Source organism: Camelus bactrianus, chromosome 5, assembly GCF_048773025.1.
Source record: "Camelus bactrianus isolate YW-2024 breed Bactrian camel chromosome 5, ASM4877302v1, whole genome shotgun sequence".
Lineage (NCBI taxonomy): Eukaryota > Metazoa > Chordata > Mammalia > Artiodactyla > Camelidae > Camelus > Camelus bactrianus.
The window spans coordinates 17,664,087-17,691,942 of NC_133543.1; the positions used below are offsets into that span (position 1 = coordinate 17,664,087).

The 27,856-nt window shown below is 33.1% G+C and overlaps 1 protein-coding gene across 6 annotated transcripts in view; it reads right to left on the reverse strand.

Annotated features, from left to right (window-relative positions):
- Positions 1–1,345: 1,345 nt before the first annotated feature.
- PTPN4 (protein tyrosine phosphatase non-receptor type 4) overlaps positions 1,346–27,856 on the reverse strand; it is a 152,453-nt gene continuing 125,942 nt past the window's right edge. For 5 of the 6 annotated variants that reach the window (XM_074363510.1, XM_074363508.1, XM_074363506.1 and 2 more), the window contains 8 exons: positions 25,648–25,814; positions 24,744–24,834; positions 24,598–24,659; positions 21,036–21,182; positions 19,352–19,480; positions 17,159–17,307; positions 15,752–15,887; positions 1,346–9,180 (listed from right to left, as the gene is read on the reverse strand). In XM_074363510.1, coding sequence (XP_074219611.1) covers positions 9,094–9,180; positions 15,752–15,887; positions 17,159–17,307; positions 19,352–19,480; positions 21,036–21,182; positions 24,598–24,659; positions 24,744–24,834; positions 25,648–25,814 — 968 coding nt within the window. In that variant the 3' untranslated portion in view covers positions 1,346–9,093. The remainder of the gene's footprint in view (positions 9,181–15,751; positions 15,888–17,158; positions 17,308–19,351; positions 19,481–21,035; positions 21,183–24,597; positions 24,660–24,743; positions 24,835–25,647; positions 25,815–27,856) is intronic. The other variant, XR_012506948.1, reaches the window with a different exon arrangement.

The window sequence follows — 27,856 nt, forward strand, 5'->3', positions numbered from 1 at the left end:
GAATGAAGTTAAAGACAAACACCACCACAAGAAAAAGGTTTTGCAACATATGTGACTGTAAGTGACTAATTTCTTTAATTTCCAACATCTCATGTAAATAAAACATAAAACCACCTGATAAAAAGTGAGCAAAGGGTATCAATATGGAATTTAGAGAACCAGAAATACAAGAGATCAGTAAAGACAGGAAAATCTACTTAACCTCTTTATACATGAATGTCAAAATAAGATATTATTTCATGTATGAGATGAGCCAATAAATTAAGTTTGATATCAGTCCTAATAAGAAGTGGGGAAACGGACATTCTTACATGTTTGGTGAAAGCATAAACTGATATAATCTTCTCTGAGAGCAATTATTAAAATTTTAAAAATGCAAGTGCCCTATGACCTAGCAATCCTACTGCTAGAAATTTATCCTATGCATATTCTTGCAATGATTAATGAAAATATCTGCATAAGGATGTTCACTTCAACACTGTACAGTATAAACTGGAAACAAGTGTCCATCAAGAAATGAAATCATGGTATATCCATCCATACGATGGAGTACAAGGCAGTGATTAAAAAGAATGAGGTAGATCTGAGTATGCTGATATGAAAATATTTCCAAGATGAGAAAGCAAGCTGCAAAACATAGTGCACAATCCCTTTGGCCTTAACAAAATGTATATAGTCACACAGATGCTTGTGCAACACTTTTTTCCTAGAAGAAAGTACTAGAAATTTAACAGAGGTTGCCATTGGTTTGAGGGGCACTATCCTTAGGGGTGGGGCATGGGGAAGAGGCTTTTGCAACTACTCTCATATCTTCCTAATACAGCTTGAAGTTTTATTATCATGTACATAAGAACAGAGGCATGGCATAATCATAAACCTTTACTTTTGCTTTCCTTTACATATAAAATTACTTGAATTATTCATTCATATTTTCTCCAAGAAATTTTCTTACAGATGTAAAATGGCATACCTAACTGCTCTTGGGGAATATATGAGGCAAGCTGACTTCAGAAATATAAAGAGATGACCTTTAATTAGACTGACAAGATCTCAGGTTAGGAATATCAGAGTTCAGAGGCCGGTGCTGGGAGAAGAGAGGAGCCAGGCAGTGGCCATAGTGAAGGAGGAGCTTCTCATTAGACATTCTTTAAATCTTCTAAATCCCTTTTCATTCTTTACTGACCCACCCCCAAACACAGCCGCTATGTGAGTAATTCTAGAAATAAGTTTCACATTTAGCATTCAGCCGGTCTCTTCTGATCACCCACTAATGAGTATAACTAACCATTGTTAGAAAAGCCCAACAACAAAAATTCCCATAAAATAATCTTCAAAACTCCTATACTTAAATTACTAAAGCACATCTTTATTTTGCAATTGAACAATTTAAAGTCACAGCTAGAGTTTTTTCACGTTTGAACCTGAACAACTATTTCTCAATCAAAATGAATTATGGCCAACAAAATATGTATAATAATAAATATAATAATAGCATTTCACATAACATAAATTGCTCTTAGGACTACAACAGTTTTGATGCAAATCAACATTTTTATCCTGTTTGCTGTTAATATTCATAGATTTTTTTCACATGAAATCAATTGCAGGAATTCTGATTTTTCACTGAAATTAAGACAAATACACAAGGCCTTTCAAGCACATTGTAAGCTGCAGTGACAAATGCATAGTGATGATTTCAAATTATCCAGTGTTGACCAAATTCAAGCTTATACATTTTAAATGAAACCTAACTAACCTTCTTTACCTCCTAACTATGGAAACCATATGGAAAGAGATATTTTTGTGAAATTGGGGAGGAGAATTTTAAAAATTAAGGGCTAATTCCATTTTGTTACTAGTTCAGTACAATCAAACGTGAAATGGCAGCAGAAATGTAAAATTATAATTTAATTAGGAAATAAACTAGACTTAACTAAATGACTTTTTGCCCTTCATATTTACATTTAGCACCTGTTATAAGGAAAAAAAAATCCCAAATTAAAATAGCCTCTACATAGAAATAATTATTTTTAAAACTATTACTTAAAAATATCATTGGTGAGTATATAGTAAACTATCTGTCCTAAAATCAAGCCTACACTGTAGAAAATAAAGGCTAGCTTTTCTTATTTGAAAAGATTACAATATGGATTGTAATGCAATGTCCTGATGCTGTAGGAACACTGGGTTGGACAGTTGTTTTTGCGTAAGCACATATTCTAACGACAGAAAATGAAAACAGCTTAATATAAACTGTTTTTAGCCTCTTAAATCCTGTCCCTCAACATGAATATAAAGTGTCAAGACTTTGCCTCCTTCAGTTTACTTGTGGCGAAGCACTGACTTAACACCTAGGTACAACTCAAAACAAAACAAATGGGTTTCCAAGTAGTCATGCAATGTACAAAAATGCAAAGCAGAAATGATTACAGTGAACCAAACTTGGCTGAAGCTAGCTGAGAGAACCGAGAGTCCAGCAAGACAGTCAAGTGCGTAGCCTTTATCTAAATAAGTTATAGAAAAGTGGCAAAGCTAAACCACCCAAGTTACCTTTTAAATATCAAATGATCAAGAGATCACTGTAAAGCATTTAAACTTGGGTCCAATCCAATGAGCTCTACATGCTAATCCATTATATTTTTTTCCATATTTACAAAACTCCTAGGATAGATTTTATTTTTAAATGTATAAATTAAGTCAGTAGTAAGCATGAAATAAAGTGCTATTTGTAATTCAAGAAATCAACTTCAGCGTCGAAATTCAACCTACTCTAGAGAATACAAGAAAAAGCATGAATAAACTTGTCAACTAACCGAAGGGTGGGAAAAGATGAATACCAAAGAATCCCAGACTTGGGTTGAGATTTTCTTGCTCAGGAAGGCAAAAACTGGAACACTACAATTCAGGAGTAGAAACTAAAAAGCTTCTTTTAATAAAAGGTAAAATGGAGTCAAGTGTGACTACAGTGAGTGGATTTAGAGAAACCTCAAATCAGCACCTATTTTGGTCTAAGATTTGTTAGTAGGGCTGAGTCTCCTTGAAGGCTTCATGGTAATAATTTCATATAGTCATGTGATATTTTAGTTACGATTATCAGAAGTAATATTCGCTAAATTTTGGAAATTGCCAGGGTTGAGGGGGCCTGATACTAAGCCTTTAGCAGTGTAACAAAAGTTAATGAAGGAAAATATCACGTTATTTCACAAAGACTCTACTGTAAAGAAAAATTAATGATTTTTTATAAGTTGGGGGGATGGAAACAAGAGTAAAATAATGAAGATCCCATTGAGTCAAGCTTAATGAGTGATAAATAGTAATTATTTTTAAAGAAATTGTTGAACAAATTAATCACGTCTGTTGGTTTAAAATGTAGGGCTTTTTTGTTTTTTGTTCAGCTGAATTAATAAACCCTTAAACATATAAGACACCACTGCTACAAGTCAGAGTTGGGCTCACTGGTCTTATCTGTCCAAGATACTGAGAATAAAAAGCAAATTATTTATTTACCAGGGCCTCTGCACATATTTACGAGGGTGAATCTTAGCAGCGACTTTCTGGCTTCACCCATGCTCTCAGGATGGTGTCCTCATTTGTGGCTGACACAGTGACAAAGTCATGGTAAACACATGCAGCAAAATGCTTACCCTCACACACATACCCCCTCCACACTCCAGAAGTCTAGAATTCAATTATTTTACACTTAGAAATTGTTATGTACACATTTTGGGGAAAATTTCTATTCTAGAGCTAACACAAAACAAAATGGAAAAGGTACATTATATTCAAATACGCTTCAATAATGACTGCTCTTGTTTATAAAGAAAATTACATTTTTCTTCTAAAACTGCATTTTGTATACTGAAGTGGAAAACACTCTTCTTTTTCAGTCCCTTGCTAACTTTTTTTTTAAAGAGTATCCTTAGAATCAAATCTTAATTCTAATAACATTTGAAAGATACATTCATTTCTTTACAGCATGAAAGACATACAAATATCATTTTTTTCATTTTTAAACAATGAAGCAAAAGAAGTTTACAGTTTCAATCCTTTGTCCATAGAAAAATATTTTCTATATCATTTATACAACAATAGGTAGGAAAATTCTACAGTGTTTAACTGAAACTTCTATGAGCATAACAAGGCTTTCAAACATTTCACTCTTGTATTAGAAATTCTAAAAGGTTACAGGAAGTTAAACATTAGAACTTCCTCCCAAAATTGTAGTCTTTAACTTGCAATACTTCTAATACCTTTCACTTTGTAAATTAAAAAAAACTGGTTTACTTAGTTATGCATTGAACCATGTCAAGTGAACTTTGATAGATTGCACCCCTACTTCTGGGTGGCTGCCCATTTAGCTTGGATTACTATAATAAAAGTAACAATAACTACGAAACTTTCGAAATCAACAGTAAACTGCAGTAGAAAAACATACAAATAAGTAGCAGCAAATTTAGATGCAGAAACAGAAGTAACTATTTGGTGTCTACTCAAAATAACTTCACAAAGATTATAAAAATAAAATGTCTAATATCTGGCTGAAATAGCACTTGGTTTTGATAACATTGAAAGGCTTACTGTAGTAATTGCTACTGAGGAAGTGAAGTCTGTGTATAATAAAATACTGTGTTGAAAATAGTTGCAAACACTGTGAAGTAAGTTGAACACAAAAAAACACAATTTAGGGATTAATTTCAGGGGCTTTTTATAAAATTGCTAAAATAATCTATTAGCAGTTAGCCCTCAAATAAGTTTTGTTATTATGTAAATTCCTTTGTATCTATATAATTTTCTTAAGAATTTTATAAAACATTGATACAAATTATGTTTGCTCATGCTGAGACACCAATTAATCTTTGCCAGCAGATCAGTAATTTTAATATTTTATAAAATTAATTCAGTGGGTTTTAGAAACATAGGTATTTTCCTTGGAGGAAACACCAGAAAAAAATGGTTGCAGAAACTGCAGTTGGAGAGCTGAAGCAAATGTGCGAAGTAAGCAATGTTAATATAAAGTAGTTACTTTGTGGATGGCAGTTTACATAAAAGCAAGCTGTGGCATAATTTATCTTTGTCTTGTCATTCTATTAAGAGATGTACGTTCCTACAAATATTGACCTTAATGTAAGTGACTTAAATGCAAAATAAAAGAGATGTAAACATATCCCACATTATTGTGGCATAAATAATTTTTATGAATTCAAAACTACTTTGGCAATCTTACCATCAGAATATCTTTAAATATTCAAAACTCAGATATTAAATAGAATAGTTAAAAATTCTTGTTTCCTTCTCCCTTCCTGAGAAGATTATAGAATAAGTAATGCTTTAATTCTACTCCATGTTCACATTATGAACATAAATTATGTAACAAGTAGACATACATTGTAAATCTTAGTTCTATGTTTAATTGCTTTTAAAAATTAGTCTTATAATTTGCATTTCAGAATGTTTTCATACTGCATGTGTATCAGCCTATATACTTTACAAAAGCTATTGTTTCTCAGGGAACCACGACTAGCAAACTGAGTCAGGGTCCTAATTAGGACTCCTTTTAAAGCCAACTTATCTTCTAAATTAACTGACATCTTCTAAGGTCATCATAGTTATTAAGTAAAAACACTGCCTGAGTATAATTCTTGAACTGAAATAGACTAAAATTCACAAGAATTTATGATTCATGCATTGCCTATATAGAAGATGAGATTGGATAAAATCTTTCCAGTTTCTTTCAGCTCTCAAGTTGTAGTGCTTCTAATGGAGACAGGATACTTTTGCTTAAATACTTGATTAGATCTGCCAACAGATTATAAACAGTTCTATAGTTAAAATAATCCTTCACACCTGTTTGTTAGCATTAGCCTTTGTGAAACACAGAAATATATAATCACACAAAAGCATCTCTATGTGTATATATTAGCACTTGAAACCTTCAAGCAAATGTCTACGTGGCTTAACATACTTTTGTACACTTGAAATCAGTTTTTGTATATAAATTTTCTCTTTACTCTTAATCAGAATGATCAATCCTTTTTTCCCCTCCTACTTGTGCTACCAAAGGAAATTTTTTCTTATGCTACTTACTCTTCTTCTAGTTTGAATGGAAGCACTGATTTAACAAATACTTCTTCTTGTGAATGTAGTCTATACCAAAATATTCCTCATCTTATGTACACAGTGCTGACATAAATCAGAAGATACTCAATAAAACATCTGAGATGAACATAGTAAAATCATCTTAAATCAAAGAGGAAAGGTTTTCACAAACATTTCTTAGCATTTACAAAAGCTCCTTGATTTATCAATATCTGTTTCTACTTGTGAGAATAACAGTCAGCACTGATTTTTTGAGTGTGTGTGTGGAGGCCGGGGGTGGGGTGAGGGAGGGAAGGGGAGATTAGTTGCTGGAGGGGGAGAGTAGAGGGGAGAGATACAATAAATTTGGTCACACAGTATTACATTGATATGAATGGAATCTAGAACTTCTTGGTGTATGAAAGCTGGGATTATTCCTAGTACCCTATTTAGATTGATAAACAGATTAAAAAATTCTCAGGCATAATGGGTAAAGTTTTATCTGTTAGGTGAACAGAGAACCATACTAGCACATTAACTTTTAGAAGTTGTGAAGGATCATTTATTTTAAAGTTAAGATCCTAATAAGTATGTCGTTTAAAAAGGATCTTTTCTGTACATAAAAATACTAACAGAGGGTCGCTCCCAGATGAAAAATTCACATATGAGAAATTTAAATGTAATTTTAAGCTTGTAACATATTATCATTTAAAGACTGGCATTAATGATTTAAGAAAGGCAGCAGTGCTCATTACCAACAAATTACTGAGTTAATCTCAGAAGTATAAACAAAGCCCTAAATAAAATAACATGCCAACTATGACATTTATCTATTTATATCTATACAACTGTAACATTTTTAATCTATGGTTGTCAGATTCTATCCATATAGTTAGGATAGGTTTTCTATTTAATTTAGGTGAAAAACTACTGCCAAAACAGTATTAATTATGTAGACCCCCAACATTTTACTTTTTCACTTTTCAACTTACCATGATGTCATATAGCAGCCTAAATTACATTTATCTTTTGGTAGAGAATGGAATGTTCAAATGAGACTGTATGTAGTTATTTACTATTTTATACTGTCTTGACTGTGAAATCCAGAAATAGGTAAGAGAATTTCTCTTTGAGACATAAAGGTTATGCTTACTTTTCTCTTTAAAAAAAAGGTAAAATATTTTAATACAATAATTTATTTGGTATCTTGGCTATTAATGTTTAGGACTTAACTTCCTAAAATTTACAATTATGGATTTTGAATATTTGAAATAACATCATTTAGAGTATACTTAGGATTTTAAAATGTACATCTTTCCCCTCATACTAAATGACATTCCAAAATATCTACCACTCAACTCTAAATTTTATCAAGACTATACAGAAATATTCAGAAACCACTAGTAAATGAATCTATTTTAACCATAATCTATATAAAATAATTGTGTAATAAAACATTTCAATAGCTGAGAAAATTTCCACTTATATTAAAACTGGGCAATTTTAAACTTCTATCTCTCTGTAGACTTAAAAATAAAAAAACCTGAAGAGGAAAATACACACATCCTTAAAGGGAATCAGATCCCCATCAGGCTGGACAATCAACTCTCCATATTAACATGCTTATAACTTAATAAGTATATATAAACTGGAGTAATTTATTTGTACACTAAATGACAAGAAAACCCTCATTTCAGTTATTGAGGGATCACATTTAGAAATAATTCAGTAATTTTTCATTCCTTGTATGTAGTATCCCAGCCAACAGACCATCGTGAACAAAGCCTGATATGAACTGAAATGAATGCTGAAGAGTAATAATTTAGTTAGTCACTGAAATAAATCACAATTACCTGCTCTTTCTTTAGCTTAGAGTATCAGTAGGTTTAACTTTAATGTGTATATTAGATGCCATTTCTAAAGTTAGGGATAAAATAAATATGAAATTTGCAGAATAAAGCATCTTTTAACTTGAGCTGCTAAACTGTAACCCTTGTCCCTCAGGAAAGGAATGTGCAGATTTCGAATAATTCCATAGCAGCAGAGCGCTCACTCAGTAGAACACAAATCATCTTGGCTTCTTGTGGCAAAATACAGGAATTGAGTAAGAAATAGAATTTCTTTACCCTCCTTTGACTGTATAACTCTCGATACAAGAAGCTATTTTTAAAAATGTGAACTGATTTAAACTGCATAAAACTGTAAATGTACAATATACATACATACCTCCTAGTGGGGTCAAATGAGTGCCTTTCATTAGACATACAAAGATGTCTCAAGGCACTTAAGGGGTTAAGACACAATGCATGCATTCCTTTACATCAAGTATGTGAAATCACGTGATTTGGAATAAGCCAACCTTATGATAAATATAAGTTACATTACTAAATTCAAGAAAATTTGTAGATTCATATTTATACCTTCTATAAGATGCTGGTAAATGGACAATGTGCAGCATTTCCTGGGAAAAGCAAATTCCATCTTTCTTCTTATGAACAGCAGGTCTCTACAGGGGGAGTGTAGGGAAAGATGTGCTGCATCCATAGGCAGTGTATTGGCTAATATTGAGAATGATATTGCTAAAATTTAAAAAATAAAATCTGGTAATCAGTATAGTAAGTACATGAATCACTGGAAAACATCAGAGCTGACTCCTGATGTTTACTTCTTTTTGCTTTTAAGATACAGGTTGTATAACAGAGATGATAATTCTGACCCTTGTTTGTGGCAATTCTACCAAAGGGGACTGCATGGCACCACCACAAGATTTCATAAATTACCCTGAACATACTCAGTTATTCACTATTTGTTCGGAGCAAAGCATGAAATAGTCTTCAAACACATGAACTATTGATTTTGAGAGTGACTTTTTTTTATAACATAAAGTGCAACAGTGCTGAAGTTTTCAGTTTTTGTTAGTTCTTCAATTTTTTGTTCAGATGCCATTTCCTGCAAGCAGTATTATGGCACAGTGAACGGAAAGCAGTTTTCCAACACATATCCCAGATCTTTGTTTTCTTATTTATTTGTTGATGTCGTTAAAGGTTTAACAAATCCTTCTTCATAAACTTTCAAAATAGCTTCACATACAAATCTGTATTGACTCTGAAAAATAAAAAATAAAAAGCAGAATTTATCAGAAAAACCAAAACACAAGCAAAAAAATAACAAACATCTCACTTGGCTTGTTTATACAAGAAATACAAAGTAAAACTGCAGAGAGATACCACTTTTCACAAAAAGACTGGCAAAAAATAAAAGTGTGACAAAATATCTTGTTGGCAAAACTCACTCATCCATTGCTATGAGGAATGTAAAACACTGCATTCCCTATGGATGGAAGTTTGGTAGCATCCAACAAAATTACAATAATTTTCATATTGACCCAGCAATCTCACTTCTAGGAATCTATCCAATATATAAACTAGAAAAAGAAACTGAAAACATTTACTCATAACTGAAGCTATTCACTGCTGCATTATTTGTAATAACAACAAAGTAGAAACAATTCAAATTGTCATCCGTAAGGTACTGGGTAAGTAATCTAATCTGGTACATCCTCACAGTGGAATCCTATCTATTTTGGGTAAAAAGGAAAAAAGTCTACAGACTACTATACAATGAATCCAGGATATTTCATTAAGTGAAAAAGGCAAGGCAGAGAAAAGTGCAGAGAATACATTATCTTTATAAAAGAAAGCAGGGGGAGGATACAAATATGAATCTATCTTAATATATATGTTAAGAAAAAAGGGAGGGAAGAATAAATCATTAAAAAAAAAAAGACTTCCTATAAAGGAGTGAATAGGGTGTAGGACAGGGACAGAGACTAGACTTCATTGAACGTACTTCCTTCTTTTATAGATTTTAATTTGGAACCATGTAAAGATATCCCATAATTAAAACATTAATTTTAAAAGTCTCTATAAATTGAAAATAACATGAGACAAATCAATGTATCTAGTTGATGGCATAACCACATAGAGAGGAGCTATTTCAGAGGACCCTGAAACAGTAATTTGCTATATTTCTCTTGTAGATTATCTATCCCAAAGAAAAAAGAACTGCAGAAAAATTGAAAATTCTTTTTGGTAACTAGACTGTTGGTAGTTGTAGTTGTTTGTTTCATTATTCTGAGACTGTTATTGGGTAATATGGAATAAAACAAAAGTGTACTTGTGATATTCTAACTATTTCATTTCTGGTATTGTAGAGAACCACCATTCACGTTAAAGAAGAAAAGGGACAAAGACGTAAGTAGAAAATGGCAATGGGGGTGGGGTGGGATATAGCTCAGGTGGTAGAGCTCATGCTTAGCATACACAAATTCCTGAGTTCTATTCCCAGTACCTTCTCTAAAAAAATAAGTAAGTAAACCTAATTACTTTCCCCCTCAAAAAAAGAAAAAAGAAAAAGAAAAAAGAAAAAAGAAAAAAAAAAAAGAAAATTGTAAGTAAAAACACTGTGGTCTGAATCTGTATTGGAAGCACCAATATTAACTCATGATAAGCTTGTTTTCCTATCTCTGGCAATTGAAGATTTCCAGAGACAATTACTAACATTTACCCAAAAGCAATAAGAACCCCTAGAGCTTAGAAGGTGGTCCCTAAATAATTTCCCAATAAAAAGAACCAGGGCCTTTTGGAGAAATTATTGATTCTGAGTCTGGGGCAGGAAATGTACAAGCTGGCGTCTGAATATCTTTACAGATAGCAAGGAAGCTATCAAAGTTACTAGCCTCAGGAGCTAGGCTGAATAGACTCCCATGACCAAAAATGGAACAGTTTAGGCATCACTAAGAAAAATAATTGGATCTACTGTATAGCACAGGGAACTATATTCAATATCTTGTAATAAACTATAATGGAAAATAATCCAAAAAAGAAATATATATAACTGGATCACTTTGCTGTATACCTGAAACATTATAAATCTATACAACAATAAAATTTTTTTGAAAAAAAAGAAAAATAATTACAGTGGGTTGAAACATATCACATATGTTTAAATCCATGATTTCAAAAGTAATACCAAAACAAACAACAGTAAGTGTTCATTACTGAGAGAGGCCAATGAACCAATTCATTATATTGAAAACTTGTAAATAAAGGGAAAGCATCAAGCGTTTATCTTGTCTTGCCTGTACAGATTGTACCATTGGTTAACCAAATAGCAGATGAGAGGTTTCTCTTTAAAGAAGTATTACAACTAATAAAAAAAAAAAGAATGATAGAATATCATCATTTTGCAAGCCCAATGAATTAATGATGAAGACATTGATCACTCAAGGCTGCTAACATCACAAAAAGGAAAGCACAGACATCATGTACCTCTTGAAGGAAGAACGTAATTACCACCTAAGCTGCTAAAGCCTACAGACCCATTTACCACTTCTGAGAAATATAAAGAACACCATCTTGGGAATGCAATCAGCAAAATCCAGTCTATGAGAAAATATGCAACACAAACAACCTGGTTTATTTAACAAGTAAATGGCAAGAAAAAAGAAGAAAGATGCAGGAAGAAGACACAGATTAAAGGAGATTCAGGAGACATATAAATCACTCCAAATGTGTGGACCATATCTGAATCCTGACTTTACACAAGCTGTAGGAACCAAAACCAAAACTCATGATATATGAAAAGATCCAGCAATTTGACTTCTGGGTATGTACCCAAGAAGATTGAAAGCACTGTCTAAAAGAGATATTTATACATCCAGGTTCATAGTACCATTATTTAGCAATAAACTGAAAGGTGAAAACAACCCAAATGTCCATCAACAAATGAAAGGATATGCAAAATGTGGTTATACACACAATTAAATATTTTTCAGCCTTAAAAAGAAAGGGAATTCTGACACACGCTACAATATGGATGAACCTTGAGGATATTATGCTAAGTGAAATAAGCTAGTCACAAAAGACAAAAACTGTATGATTCCACTTATAAGATGTATCTACAGTAGTCAAATTTATAGAAACAGAAAGTAGAATGGCGGATGCCAGGGGTTAAGGGAGAAAAAAATGGACAGTTGTTGTTTAACGGGTATAGAGTTTTAGTTTTGCAAGACAAAAAAGTTCTAGAGACTGGTTTTACAATAAGGTGAATATACTTAACACTACTGGATTGTATATTTAAAAATAGTTAAGATGGTCAATTTTATATTGTGTATTTTCCTACAATTAAAAGTAAAAAAATCTATTATGTATGTATAGATGGATATAGATACAAAACCTTAAGAAAATACTAGCAAATCAAGTCAAGGAATGTATAAAAAGAATTACACACCATGTCTAAGTAAGACTTATTTCAGGAATGAAAGGTTAGTTTAACATCCAAAAATCAATCTAGTGTATTACATTAAAAGACACAAACCACATGATTATCTCAACAGATACAGAAAAAGCATTTGACAAAACTGAACACCATTTCATGATGAAAATCCTCAACAAACTAGTAACAGAGAAAAATGTTCTCAACTTGATAAAGGGTGTTAATGAAAAATCCATGGCTAATATGATATTTATTGGTGAAAAACAGAAAACTGTACCCCTAAGATCAGGAACAAGACAAGGATGGTTGGTTTTACCACTTCTATTTAACACTGTGCTGGAGGTTCTAGCCAGGACACTTGGGTAGACGAAGAGAAGAAATAATACAAGATAAGATGAGATAAGACAAAAAGGAAAAGAAAACCAAGGCATCTATATTGGAAAGGAATAAGTAAACTATCTCTATTTGCAAATAACATAATCTTGTATAAAAAGAATCCTAAGGAATTTACTTTCACACATACAAAAAAAAGTTAGAGTTAATAAATGATTTCAGCAAAGTTGCAGGATACATGATTAATATGCAAAATCAGTTTTACTTCTATGCCCAAGCAATGAATAGTCCAAAAATGAAATTAAGAAAATAAGTTCACTTAGAATAGGACCAAAAAGACTAAAAAACTTAAGAATAAATTTAACAAAACAAGTACCTGACTTGCACACTGAAAACTACAAAACACTGTTGAAAGAAATTAATGAAGACATAAATAAATGGGAAGACATTTTGTATTAATGCTTTGGAAGATGGAATATCATTAAGATGGCAATAATCCCCAGAATGATCTATAGATTTAATACAATTCCTATTGTGCTTTTTTTGCAGAGAGGACAAACTGATTCTAAAATTCATATGGAAATGCAAGGGACCCAGAATTGTGAAAACAGTCTTGAAAAAGAACAGAGTTGGCAGATGCACATTTCCTGACTTCAAATTTTATTACAGATCTACAGTAATCAAAACAGTGGGTATTAACATAAGACCAGACACACAAATCAATGGAATACAACTGAAAGTCCAGAAATAAACCCTTACATTTGTGGTCAACTGATATTCGACAAGGGACCCAGAGACCATTCATGGGGAAAGAATAGTCTTTTTAACAAATGGGGCTGGGACAACTGTATATCCACATGCAGAAGAACGAAGTTAGAACCCTACCTCAAACCATGTGCAAATATTAACTCAAAATGGATCAGACACTTCAATGTGAGAGCTAAACTATAAAACTCTTGAAAGAAAACAGAGGAATATATCTTTGTGATCTTAAGTTAGGTAATGATTTCTTAGCTAACCAGAAGTATGTGTGATTAAAAACAAACAAACAGAACTGGACTTGATCAAAATAACTTTTGTGTTTCAAATGACTTAATCAAGAAAGTGAAAGAACAGCATAAAACATTTGTAAACTATAGATCTGTAAGAGACTTGTATTTAGAAAATATAAAGAACTCTTACAATTCAACAATAAAATGACAAAAAAGCAAATTGAAAAATGGACAAAAGATTTGGACAGTTCTCCAAAGAAGATATACAAATAAATGGCCACATGAAATGATGCTTGATATCATAAGTTATTACAGAAATGCAAATCAAAACCACAAGGTCACTTTGTATTCAATAGCATGGCTAAAATAAAGATAGGTAATAATAAGTGATAACAATGATGTGGAGAAAATGGAACCCCCCTACACTGCCAGGGGAATTACTGTAGCTGCTTTGGAAAACAGTCTGGGGGATCCTCAAAAGGTTAGACAGAGTTACCATACGACCCAGGAATTCCACTCCTGAGTATACACCCAAGAGAAATAAAAACGTTTTCACACAAAAACATATACACAAATGTTTACGGCATCATTATTCATAACAGTCAAAATGTGGAAACAATCTAAATGCCCATCAACATTTGAATATATGATATATCTATTCAGTGAAATATTATTGAAGGAAAAAAGTACTGATATATTCCACAGAATGTATAAACCTTTTAATATTATGCTAATTTAAGGAAACCAATTTCAAAAGACCAAATTGTATGATTCCATTTATATGAAAGGTCGAGAACAGGCAAAAATGTATAGAGACAGAAAGTAGACTGACAGTTGGTTGCCTAGGGCAGGGCTGGGGGAAGGCTGGGGAAGGTGTGAAGGAAAATGGGTACAGAGTGCCTTTTTTTGGGTGATGAAAATGTCCTAAAATTAGATAGCAATGATGGTTGCAAAGCTCTGTGATATACTAAAAACCAATGAACTGTTCACTTTGAAAAAGGGTAACTTTTATGGTATGTGGATTATATTTTAATGAAGCTGCTCTAAAATTTAAAGACATGATTTATATGAGACAACTGGAAATCTGAATATTGGCTATTGTTAGTATTAGGTTAGTACTGTTAATTATAATTTGGTGTGATAATGGTATTGTGGTTTTGTTTAGAAGGAAAAACACTCCTTATCTTTTAGAGATACACACTAAAATATTTATAGGCAAAATGATTTGATATCTAAGATTTGTTTCAAATATGAAAAGAGTAGGTGGCAGTATAAAGGAAACACTATGGCAAATGTTGGGTCTGAGTACTCAACATAGTATTTGTTGTATTATATTGCCTATTTTTGTGTACGTTTGAAATTTTCTACAATTAAAAACTAAAAAAATGACAGGCACTTTTAAAATCACATAGATCAATTCACTTCAGTAACCTTAATGTTAACATTTCTAAAATCATCTTAACATTAACTCTAAAATTCCATAATTCCTCTTTTGATTTTTAGAAAATAAATCAGAGTCAGTAAGCTAGTAGCTACTAGCTAGTAATTTCCATGATTTTTGTTGTTGCAATTTAAGTTCTTATGTAAAAAAGAAAGGCAATTTCACCATAGCTGCCTTACTGAAAGCAGGTCTATCAAGAATCTCCAGTTTAGGAATGCTATCGTTCTCAGCATTCCATTTGACTAAGTAACACAGGGCAAGTTCCTCTTCTGCACCTGTTTATCGACAGTCAAAAATTAACATTCTAGGGTGCTGCTGACAAACATTTTCTGTAAAAGACCAGATAGTATATATTTTAGGTTTTACTACCACATGGTGCTTTTTTGCAACTTCTCAACTCTGCTTTGTAATGTGAAAGCAACCATAGACAATATATAAATAAATGAGCATGATTGCTTCCAATAAAACTTTATTTATAAAAATAAGCAGTGGACCAGGTTTGGCTCATGGGTAGTATTTGCTGACTCCTGCGCTAGGGTTATTAGCTTCTGGCAGGAAATTACAAAGAGATAAATATGGCTTGGAATATTCACTGATAAAAATCATCATGTTGAGAATACACACTTGTACTTACAGGTGTTTGGATCATCATGGCTCGTTGATCTCTCATTGTTCTTACAATATCTAGGGGATAAACTGGTTGATTGCATTCAATGAGACACATGGCTGTTTCCATAGTAATAAGAACACCGGTTCTTCCAATCCCAGCACTAAAAAAGATAAAAATATGGGGCTTACTGATACTATTCTGTTAAACATCTTGTGCACTTTGTGCAGAACATTAAAGTACTGAATCATAATACAGTAGAAGAACAATTTGATTTTAATGTTTCATATTAACAAAAGTAGTAAGCCAACTAGAAACTATTTTGAAAACCAAAAAAGTTCACACTTAATACAAGTTAAATGGTTTGCACCCACCCCCTCCTTCACCGTTGTAAAAATACTGCTTTAAAAGAGCTATATTTCAGTTTTTAAAATCTGAACAAGGTATAGAAGCTTACTGGAGCAACTCCCTTTAAAGCCAAAATAAGAGAACTACAATAATAAATCATTAACAAATGTATAAAAGATAACTATTAAACATGCTCAAAAAATCATTTTTAAAACCAAATTTAATTTTGATTAAACCCATTAATGAGTTAGTTAGGAAAAACATTTTGAAGTATTCTCTGTGAATGTGGATATAGTAGCTACTGGGGACTAAGGACATGAAATGGCCGAATATGTACACCATTCCTGCCATTTTGCCTCTCAAGTATTCGGTCTACAATCTGCTTTGATGATTTGAAAGTTTGCTCCTGAAAAGTGCTGGGAAGTTTAAGGATAAAGAGATACCTTAATACATCCTCTAAATAAATCACTTATTAACAGAGGTGGCCAGGATAAGGAGAAAATTTCAGGCTCTTAATCTCTGGGTTGATGGCAGTAAGGCTCGAGTCATTGTATTTGGTCTGTCGAGGACAGACGGGGCCTGAGTCTGAAAGGAAAGGAGGGTCGTCTGCTACTGTTCACCTGGGGCTCGTGGAAGCAGCACATTCTGTGACAGTATTTGCTGGGCAGGGCCATCTCAAGAGAAGTGAGATACTTACCAAAAGTCGTAAGAGGGGCCATAGGCCAGGAAGGAGGACCCTGCTGGTAGGGGGAATTCCAAAACTTAGGCTGCAGCCTAATTCCTACAATACTGTATTTCATCAAATCTAAGATACAATTAAGTTTAAGATACAAACCAATTTCAGAGGTGTTTATGAAAAAGACAAGTTTCTAAGAATCAGTGTAGTAAGTATTAATTTTACTTCTTACGATAAAGTTTCTGCCAATCATATCTTAGAACATACCCTTTGCCTTCTACCTTCAGAGCATAGCTTTGAGTTCTCTCTGATTATCGTAGTGACAATATCAACCTAAGAACAAAATATTCCCCTTTAAAAATGACATAGCTAGTCAGTTACTCAATCATAAAAGACAGAAAATAAAATACCTGCAATGAACAACAATAGGTTCTTCTTTGCCAGCCCTCTTATTTCGTACATGACAAACAAAATCCAGAAAGTCGCTTGAATCATCAGGGACTCCATGGTCAGGCCAGGCTATATATTGGATCTGAGTGAGTTGACGACTCTCATTTTTCTAAGTGTAAATGAAAAATTATGCATCTTGATTTAGAAATAATTCTTAAAATATAAATAAATATTCCTGTCATTTCAATTTTAGAAGAAAAGCAAAAGAAACTACTCTCATTACTCGCCCCCAAAAGTAATATATAAACTCAATAAAACCCAACAGTTCAGAGAAAAGGAAAGAAACCATTTTATAGAACAGTTGTAACCATTTAAGTATTAGTCACTTGGATTATTACTCGTCTTATAACTCAATTTTCAAATCTTGACTTAATTCTTTTTTGGGAGCCAAGGGCTCATATAATGGAGAAAGTAAGGTTACTGAATATGCTTTATACATCTGGGTACCTATATACATCTAGGTTCAAATCTCAACTTTGCCAGTTAAGACAATAACTTTCAGAGCTTCACTTTCTTCAACTGAAAAATGAAATAACATCTGCACCTCAAAGGGACAGTCTTACGTTAAAGGATTCAGTGAGAGGACCTGTAAATCACCCAATCTGCTGTTTGGAATCATATGCTCAACAATTAGTAGCTATAATCATTCAACACTATGAAATCTGGTTATTATCCTTTACATTAAAGGGAACTTCCAGGAAAGACCATGAAAATAAAAGGTAATCAAGAAAGAATTCCCAAAGACATTTCAGTTTAATTTGATAACTAATTTTTCAGATGAATTGAAGGTATCTAATACAAACTACCTTTGACTATTATTGCTAACAGAAGAATTTAATGGTACCAAAAATGTATAAGAACGGGTAATATAAAAGTATATTTTATTAAGTTTTGGGGTAGCATCTGTCTGTCTGTCTGTCCATTCATTCACCCAAGTGTATATGTATTTATGGTAGCAAAAAACTTCCATGGATAATCTATAGGTGGAGGATAATACAGGGACTCGGATGAAGGTATACACATCATTTTATGTAACCATGTATAACTTATCTTTCATTTCTATGTAGGAAATGAGGAAATAGCTTATTGCCTTGACTTGTTACATTAGACCATAAGCTATACAGTACATGTCCCTGAACCCTAAATGAATTCTGATAATATCTCTAACCCATAAGATTTTGAAACTTTAATTTTTTACTTCTTGTAACTTTAACTTTATTTAGTGTCAAATTCCTTTAATATATATCAGCACAACTTCTAGCTCCTTCCTTTTTTGGTCTAAGGCCCTGTCTTGCTGGACTTCTCTGATCACACTTGGGGAGGAGGTACGGTACGGGCAGTGGGTGAGTGGGGCCAGGGGAGATAAGCTCTCATTTCCAAAGGCATAACTATTGATGGGACAGGCCTGGGCCTTCATAGCATTGGCTATTTGTTCTTCCCTAGCAATTGCTTCTTTCTTCTTTTAGCCCCCTTCAAAATCAAAGGTAGCTGGTGTAAGCATTGAAAGCAGGGTGCACTGTCTCTAGCAGCCTGACAAGACTGGCAGCATGCTGCTCTCCACACACATCTTCCAGTTGGGTTACTGAGCCATCATTTATTAAACAGTTTCCATTTCTGACTCTGGATTTGGATGTCAAGTGGAGTGACTCAGCTAGCAGTAAGAAAAACTAACAAATTAGAAAGTTATAATCTGTCTGATGCCAGAGGGTCCTGCCTACGATCTTTTCCTCCTTAATACTGAGGAGACTGTAAAATTGTTCTCCTCTACTCTTTTAAAACAGAGTAATAATTTGATAGCTTTCAACTGTTCTTTCAGTTCCTACAAATGTACTCCAATACTTCACCGATATTACTTAAATCTTTATAACCAACAACCTTGGTATAATTTTTATGAATAGGAAAAGTATTGAGTAATAAGTACTATTTACTATATTTTTTCACTGATCATTCATATTTACCTTGGAAATTGGAAACAAATTTATTATAGTAGGAGAACATAGTTCATAAGATTCCAAAGAACCCTAATGAAGCAAATAGTTCAGCAATTTTTAATTTCTTCTAGCGACCAGGACTCAGACTAAAAACATTTTTATCTTTCAAAGCCTTTACCTTGAACATAACAGTTCTAATAAATAGATATCCTGTCTTCCTACCTCCTGGTTAAATAGTGTCATCTTCCTGAAGATATATGCAGTGTTTCCTTCTTCTGAGTGGCAGGTGACTTGGTAGCATCCATAGGATGAACTTCCTGTGGGTTCTGGCCAATATTGGTGACACTTAACCTGATATCAATAGATTTTAGAAATATACAAAACTTAGGTTCTCCAATTTTTTTAATGTTTTAATTTTTAAGATCTTTCAAACTTACAGAAAAGTTAAAAGAATAATTTCATAAACTCTCATATACTCTTCATCTAGATCTGCCAACTAGTAACATTGTTTTTTCTTTGTCATTTTTTCCTTTGTAATAATAATCTGTTTGCATAGATTTTGAGACTACAAATATCCTGTTTCTAACAACCTTCCACCCAATGTTTTACCATTCATGATTAATTCTTGCCTGAAGTAATTATTACCAGGTGGCAAAATGGTGTACTAATTTTGATATTTCTTAGATTTAAGTTAACAATGAGAAAGAATTTTCAATTAAAATGCCAAGTGCAATCCCATTTATTTTCATAATTAGGATTTTTAAAAAAAGTTTTACTGACATATAGTTCACATACTATCCAATTTACTCATTTAAAATACACTATTCAATTGCTTTTAGTATAATCATAGAGCTGTGTAACTATTACCATAATCACATTTAGAACATTTCTATCACTCCCAAAAGAAACCCCATACCCATTAGTAATCACTGTGTATTCCTCTCTGCCACCTTGCTTCCTCCACTCCAGACCTAGGCAACACTAATCTACTTTCTGTCCCCTGTGGATTTGTCTATTTTGGACATTACATATAATGGAATCATAAAACACATAGTCTTTGGTTACTGGCTTTGTTCATGTAGCAAAATGTTTTCAAGGTTCATCCATGTGGTAGCATGTATCATTTTTTCATACCTTTTTATCACCAAAAAATAATCTACTGTATGAATATACTACATTTTATCTGGTACATCCGGGTTGTTTCCACTTTTTGGCTATTAAAAATAATGCTGCTATAAACGTTTGTGTACAAGTTTTTCTGTGGACATTATGTTTTTAATTCTCCTAGGTATACCTCGGAGTGAAATTGCTGATTATAGTAACTCTATGTCTAACCTTTTCAGGAACTGACAGACTGTTTTCCAAAGTGGCTGCACCATTTTACAAATCCACCAGCAGTATAGGAGGGTTCCATTTTCTCCACAGCACCACCAACATTTGTTACTATCTGTCATCTTTATTTTAGCCATCCTATTAGATATGAAGTAGTACTGCACAGTGGCTTTGATTTGCGTTTCCCTGACGACTAAAGATGCCGAGCGTCTTTTCACAACCTTGTTGGCCATCTGAATATCTTCTTTGGAGAATCATGTATTCAGATACTTTTGCCATTTTTAAATGTGGTATTTGTTATTTTATTGTTAAGTTGTATGAGTTCTTTACATAGTCTAGATAAAAATCTCTCATCAAAAAGTATACATTAATCCATTTAAACAGTAACAATAATAATGGCTAACAGTTATATCACATTGTAACACATTTATTACGTGTTAGTCACAGTTTTAAGCACTTAACCATGATGATTTTAATCATGATGCCGTAAGAAAGGAAGTTTAAAAGTTATAGCTCTATATGCAATGTAATTTTAAAAAGTCCAAGCAATGTGTAAGATTCAAGTATGACTTACTCTGCCACGTTCAACTTGTGTGGTTAACATTACAACCATGGAGGAGCCCTGTTCCCAAGTCATCTGCCAAAAATCTGTACAAGTGTGTGGTAATGGCCCTTGACAAGCAATGTACTGATTTATAATTCTAGAAGAAGGAATTTCCATCTAAAAAGAAAAGGACACAAAACAAAATCTTTTGCATTATTACTTTTTACTATGATTAATCATATAAAAATCATCTAGTAAATAACTAAATACAACCAATGTCAATAAATTACAAAGTCAATGAAAGAAACCTTTATCAGCAATTTATTTTATTTGTGGAAGAAATTTCTTGGCAACATCTAGCAGTTATACATGTTTATCTTTCAATTAGTGGAAACAGGAATTTAAACATTGTCCAAAGCACTCATGGTTTTAAGAGCAGCTCTACAGAGAATCCTGTTTTAGAGGCAGAAACTTGTTACAGAAATAAAAATTATTTGTCTCTAAACAGCTCATTAGTAAAATTTGTGAGGAGCAAAAATTCTGCCATTTGCTTTAGTTTAGATTTTCACATTATGTATGTGTGTACATATAGAATGTAATATATACGTAATTATATATATCATATATATAAAACATGAAAATATGTTAGAAAAATATTTTAAATTCATTATTTTCAGAAAGTAAGACTGCGAGTTTTGGAGGAAGATGAGTCATCATCCTATTATATTTTTAAGACTGAACTGAAAAAAAAAAAAAAAAGGTTTCATAAGCACATGGCAATTGGAAGGATTTTCCTCACCAAAGGGTGAGGAAAGAAGTCTCCTTCCCATCCCAGCCTTCAGTTTATGCCCAGGAGGGCAATCTTTTTTCTAGTTTCTAATACATCCTTTCAGAGATATTCCATACACAACACACAAATGAACATGCAAAGCTATCTTCCTTTTTTCTGTAAAATATAAATGGCAGCATATAATGTTTTGCATCGTGTTTCTTTTATCCACTTTATCTTTGAGATCATGTCAGATTAGTACATAAAATTTCATTCTTTTTAATGGCTCTTGTATAAATATACTATAATGTATATAACATTTAAGTTGCTGCTAACCTATCTGCTACCACAAGCAATGCTACACCGAATACTTCTGTAAATCTTAACATTTTTGCACACAAGAAGAAATATATTTCTATGGGCAAGAGGAAGAAATGAGAATGCTGGATCAAAGTGTATGTGCTTTTAAAAGTTTAATAGAGAGGACCAAATTACTCTCCATTATACTTCCACCAATAATGTATGAGGAATGCTTGTTTCTCACTAAATTCCTTAATATATTCATCTTTATCCACACTCTGAAACTCTCAGTTTGAAGTGTAAGACTGACTTTTTTGTTTTTGGTACACCTAACCTAATCTGGACTCATTTGACAGCAATATCTGGCCTGAAATAAGACTATTTATAGTCTCTCAGTTCCACTTAGTGGGGATATCCATAGTTTGCTTGCTACTGAGTACCAGTATGTTGATTACAGCCTAATGTCCCATAGCCTGCTGGGGACATTACTTATTATGAATATGTTACATGCACTGATTAACCTTTCAAAACTCCAAAAAATTCTGAATCTCAAAGTATATTTGACCCAAGACTTCAGCTAAAGGATATAGACTTGTATACAGTATTATCAAGCTTTTTGATATTTCAATCCAATAGGTGAAAACTGGTACTCCTTGCAGTTTTGATTTGTACCTTTTGTGAATTAAGTTAAGCATATTCATTTAGCTGTTTGTTACTGTTATTTTTCTAAGTGTTATAATAGTATTATAGCTTTGCTTTAAAAAAAAAAAAGTCCTTATCAGAGGTATATACTAAAACAGTCGATCCTCATTATTCATGTATTCTGTATTTTGCAAATTTGCCTACTTGCTAAGATTTACTTGTAACCCCAAGACACTTCAGGGTGTTTGTGGTTATCTGCAGACATGTCCAAAGATATGAAAAATTTTGAGTCACCCGACATACAGTATTAGCTAGGAATGTGCCCAAGATGCCTTTCTGCTTTCTTGTTTCTCCTCTAATACTGTAAACAAGTGTTTTTCTGGTCTATTTAGGACCATGTTTTTTTAGTTTTGGGGCTTGTTATTGGGGATTTCACTGTTTAAAACTGTCCCCAAGGGTCGTGATGAAGAGCTATGTAGTATTTCGAAGTGCAAGAAGGCCATGATGTGCCTTATGCATTATATATAATGTTAGATAAGCTTCCTTCAGGCATGAATTATAGTGCTGTTGGCTGTGAGTGTGTATTAAGTAAGTTCCTTAAAACAGAAACAAGGTTATGTATTGATCAGCTGACAAAATGATGCAATTAGAGGCTCAGGTGAGATAACCCTCCATTTCCCCTTGGAGCGATGATTCAGTATTTGCTAATTCTGTGTTCATGAAGACTTTATAGACTATAATTGTTGCCATTAACAAGAACTGACTATCTATAACCAAACAAAGAGATATATTTAAGCTTAAAAAATAATTCAGGGGTAGTGTTTAGATGAAACAAGACTATCCATTTAGAGCTGGGCAACAGGTTTCTGAAGGGAAGCTCTTCATGCTATTCTCTCACTTTTGTACAGGCTTGAAAATGGCCATAAACTTTTCAAAAAATGTCATTTGCTTTCCTTTTTCTATGAATTGTCTTTGCATATCCTTTATTATTTTCACAGCACTGTATTTATTTTTCTTATTCACTTATAGAGCTCTTCGTATATTGAAGAAATAAGTCCTTTGTAGTATTTTTAAAAATTTGGTTTGTCATTTGATTTTAGCACTTTTTAAGAATCTCCAAAATTAAAATTTTTATACTGCCAAACTCATCAATCTTTTCTTTATAGCTTAGATGTTTCTCAAGTTAGAAAAACCTCTTCTCTGAGACTTTAAATAATTCTCCCATATTTCCTCCAAGTTTTTTCATGATTCTATTTTTCACATTAATATTTTGATATGTCTAGAATATATGTTGACATCAAGAGTGAAGTATTTATAGATAGCATGATGTATGGATCTGTTTCAAAACAATCTGCACGTGTTGGGGCATGGGTAGGGGTATAGGTGAAACAAAGCTGGCCATGAACTCACAATTGTTGAAGCTGAGTGATGTATATATGAAGTCTCATTTCACCTTTTCCTCTATTTTTATATATTTTAAATTTTCTGTATTACGAAGTGAAGAAAAAGGTAAGCAGTAATCCTTCTTTTCCCCCAGAAGGGGGGAAACACCTTCTTATAATGATGTATTCTAGACAGTTGACCTAAACCACTCCTCAAATAGTCTGTCTCACTGTCAATGATTTAAAAGACTATCTGTGCCATAAACAAAATTCTAGTATTTACTTCAGTCTATTTCTGGACTACTCTATTCCAGTGATTTATGTGTACATTAACATAACAGTACCAAAAGTATTTCTTTAAGTAGTAATTTTATAAATTTTTCAATACCTGGAAGTTTTAGAATTCTCTTAGAGGTTTTTAAACAAAAAGGAATAAACCTCAAAGTTTATAGCAGCCTCTTATTCCAAATGACAAAGGCATAATTTAAAAACAACTTACATTTATATAATTTGCATTTATATAGTCTTCATCACCCTTTAAAATGACCCGTGTAGCATCATCTGAAAAAATTTAAAAGAAAGAATGTTTTAATAAAGATATGTTAAAAAGATTAAGCTTAACATACAGAGAGGGTAGATACTTACAAGGCGAAATATCTCTGTATCTATTTTTGGAAATGTTCTGAGGTAATTTGGCACAAGACATTGTCATTCCAGGTTTTTTCCGATACAGTTGCTAAAAAAAAAGTACAAGACGAGTCCAGAAAGCCATCAAGAGTTTGTTTTGTTTTTCAGACTTGTTTCTATACTATCAAGAAACAGGTTTTTTCCTTAGAATACCTCCTCTATACAGTGATGTGCCTTAGGTTAGCAGAGTACTGAACCAGATTTGCAAAGCTTAATTCTGCACAATTTCTAACATGAATTGTATATATTTTGAAAAACGGTTAAACAAATAAAAACAATTTTGCTTGCAGCAAAATTATCTGACGTTTTGAATAGTAAATCTGCAAAAAACATCTAGCTTTCATTTAGTTTATAGAGATGTTTAAAAGTAACATGGATATACCCTAAATATTTGATAGTCACAAATATTTTTCGGTCATTTATCTATAACATATGCTTCAGAGCAACAAATATTTAATGATGGTTAACTACACTGACAAAACTTAGAGAAGGATTAAATATGAGAAGGCACAAAAATTATTTTCTTTCACTCGAGATTTTTAAGTCTATAGTAGCCTATCTTCATCTCCAACAGTTATTTAATTACAGAAAAAATGTAGTTTGATGACATACCTATAAAATCTCCTTATCCCTCTCTCGTAAACAGACATCTAGTTATGAAACCATGGCTAGTATTTTGGAAGCAATTTTTAAAACTTTGCATTTTAGAACTCTTTTTATGCCAAATATTTCTCAGAATAACATTTTAGTTTACAAATTATAGCTGATATAGTTTACAGATTATAGTAGATTATGCAGTTAAGAAGCCATGAAATTAATCAGAAAATATGAGCAAACATCTTTTCCATACAATGTTACTTACATCAAACTGTGTCAGTACTGTTCCAGTGATTAGCCCCTCAGCTAGCTGGATCATTGACTCTCGCAGGGAATGGTCATCCTGGTGGACACTATCTAGTGGGGCTTTCTCAGGAATGTACTGGAAGTCTGGCTCATTTTCTAGCTTTTCTTCCACTACATCATATACAGCTAAAAAAACCAAAAACCAAAACCAAAAGAGCCTCAAGGAAACATGAATTAGCAAAAGGAATTTATCAGATATTATTTAATTTCATGTTGGGAAAAATAATTCATTTATTCATAATTCATCAGATCTGAGTCTGGGGCCACCGTTTATGGGCTGAGAGTGGTTGTGGAGTTGAAGTACCTTTGGGGAAAGAAAGGTTCTTGTGCATGCTACTGAAAATGTAAATTAAAGAGACATTAAGAAAAAGAGAAGCTGCCAAAAAGCAGCTCTGAACAGATTTGCCCTTAATCTGTGGGACTAAGGGCAAGAGTACAAACAGAGGCCTATACACCGGTACTATGTCTAGACATGAAAAATTACAAATAAACTGAAGTGTGATAAACAAAACATGTCCTATTCTCTTTCCTTGACATATCTACAAAACAACGCGGGGGGACAGATTTCAAATGAGAATTCTAGGCCAGAATTCATGGCCATGGTAGTATGAGGAGAGCCAGACCCCACGCTGTTGCCAGTAGCCCACCTTACTTCTTTTCCCACCCATAGTTCCACTCTTTAACATGGGGGCCTATAAACTTACCCATGAACATCCCAGGCCATCTGTAAGCTTGTTCTACACCCCTCTGGAAATTGCTTCCTCTGAGTTACCCTGTTGGCCTATACCCCTGATCAACCCTTAGGAGAATGAACCTGGGAAAAATGGCCATACAGGCCCAGGAAATGGGATCAGAGTTACTTGGTCAGAGAACTGAGGGTTGAAAAAAGTGGTCTAGAAAGGAAGGGGAGGTCACAGGTGATGGCCCGGCATGCCCCCTTGGTCCTGCAAAATCCTGACCCCCATGGGGAAGGGCAAAGCTGAAGCAGAGTAGATCCCCCTAAAGGATGGAGTCAAGCTTTTGTCCTTATTTAAGAGGCTTCATTCTTGCTCAGATATGTATGCACTTTACAGAAGAATAGATTAAGAAGAATGAAAAGACAAAAAGGTGTAAATGCATTTTGTCTAAGGAGAAATAAAATTTAAAGGGGAAAAGACCAGGAAAAACAAGCTCTTTGTTTTTCTGCTATTTTTGGCAAACGTAACTTTAAATTTTGATTATACATCATTTTAAGAAAATGGACATGACAGACCCACACTGAAAGTGAATACAGGTCCTGATCGAGGTTTTGGTGATAAAACAATATTAGAAAGATCTTTTGCTAAAAAAGTAGGCCCTAGGTGGGTTCCTCTCATAATTTGAAATATGAATGGGGTGATTGAAATTGCAAAAAGGCCATGCTTTTTCCATTATATAGACTTTTGTTCATATTCTGCCTCTGTACTAGTCATGAATTTGTGAGCAGATAACTGAATGTCTCGGTGCCTAAATGTCTTTAATTATAGAGTGGGTCTACTTCGTCTATCTCATTGGATGGCTATACAGATTAAATGAGAATATATAAAAGAGATCATGTGTATGGAAAACATTTAATAACTATTAGCTATTACTATTATAAGAAAACAGAAAAACCCAATTGACAGATTATTCTTAGTATGAAATTTAAGTTGCTTTATGTGACAGAAAAATGCCTAAAAATGAATCACCACCTAACTATCAGATCTAAATGAATACATTCCTTTAAAAGTTAAAATAGAATGGTCTATTGAAGTCTTTTTTTTTCCTAGAAAGCCAATTCTAGATCATGAATGCAGAAAAGCACAAAGCATAGGCATACCTCATTTGACTGTGTTTCTCAGATACAGTGTTTTTCACAAATTGAAGGTTTATGGTAACCTTGAATTGAGCAAGTCTACTGATACCATTTTTCCAACAGGATCTGCTCACTTTGTGTCTCTGTGCCATATTTTGATAATCCTTGTAATAGTTCTAACTTTTTCATTATTATTTTGTTATGGTGACCCATGATCAATGATCTTTGATGTTACTATTGCAAAAGATGACTCACTGAAGGCTTAGATGATGGTTAGCATTCTTTGACAATAAACTTTTTAAATTAAAGTATCTACATCGTTTTTTTAGACATAATGCTATTTATTGCACACTTA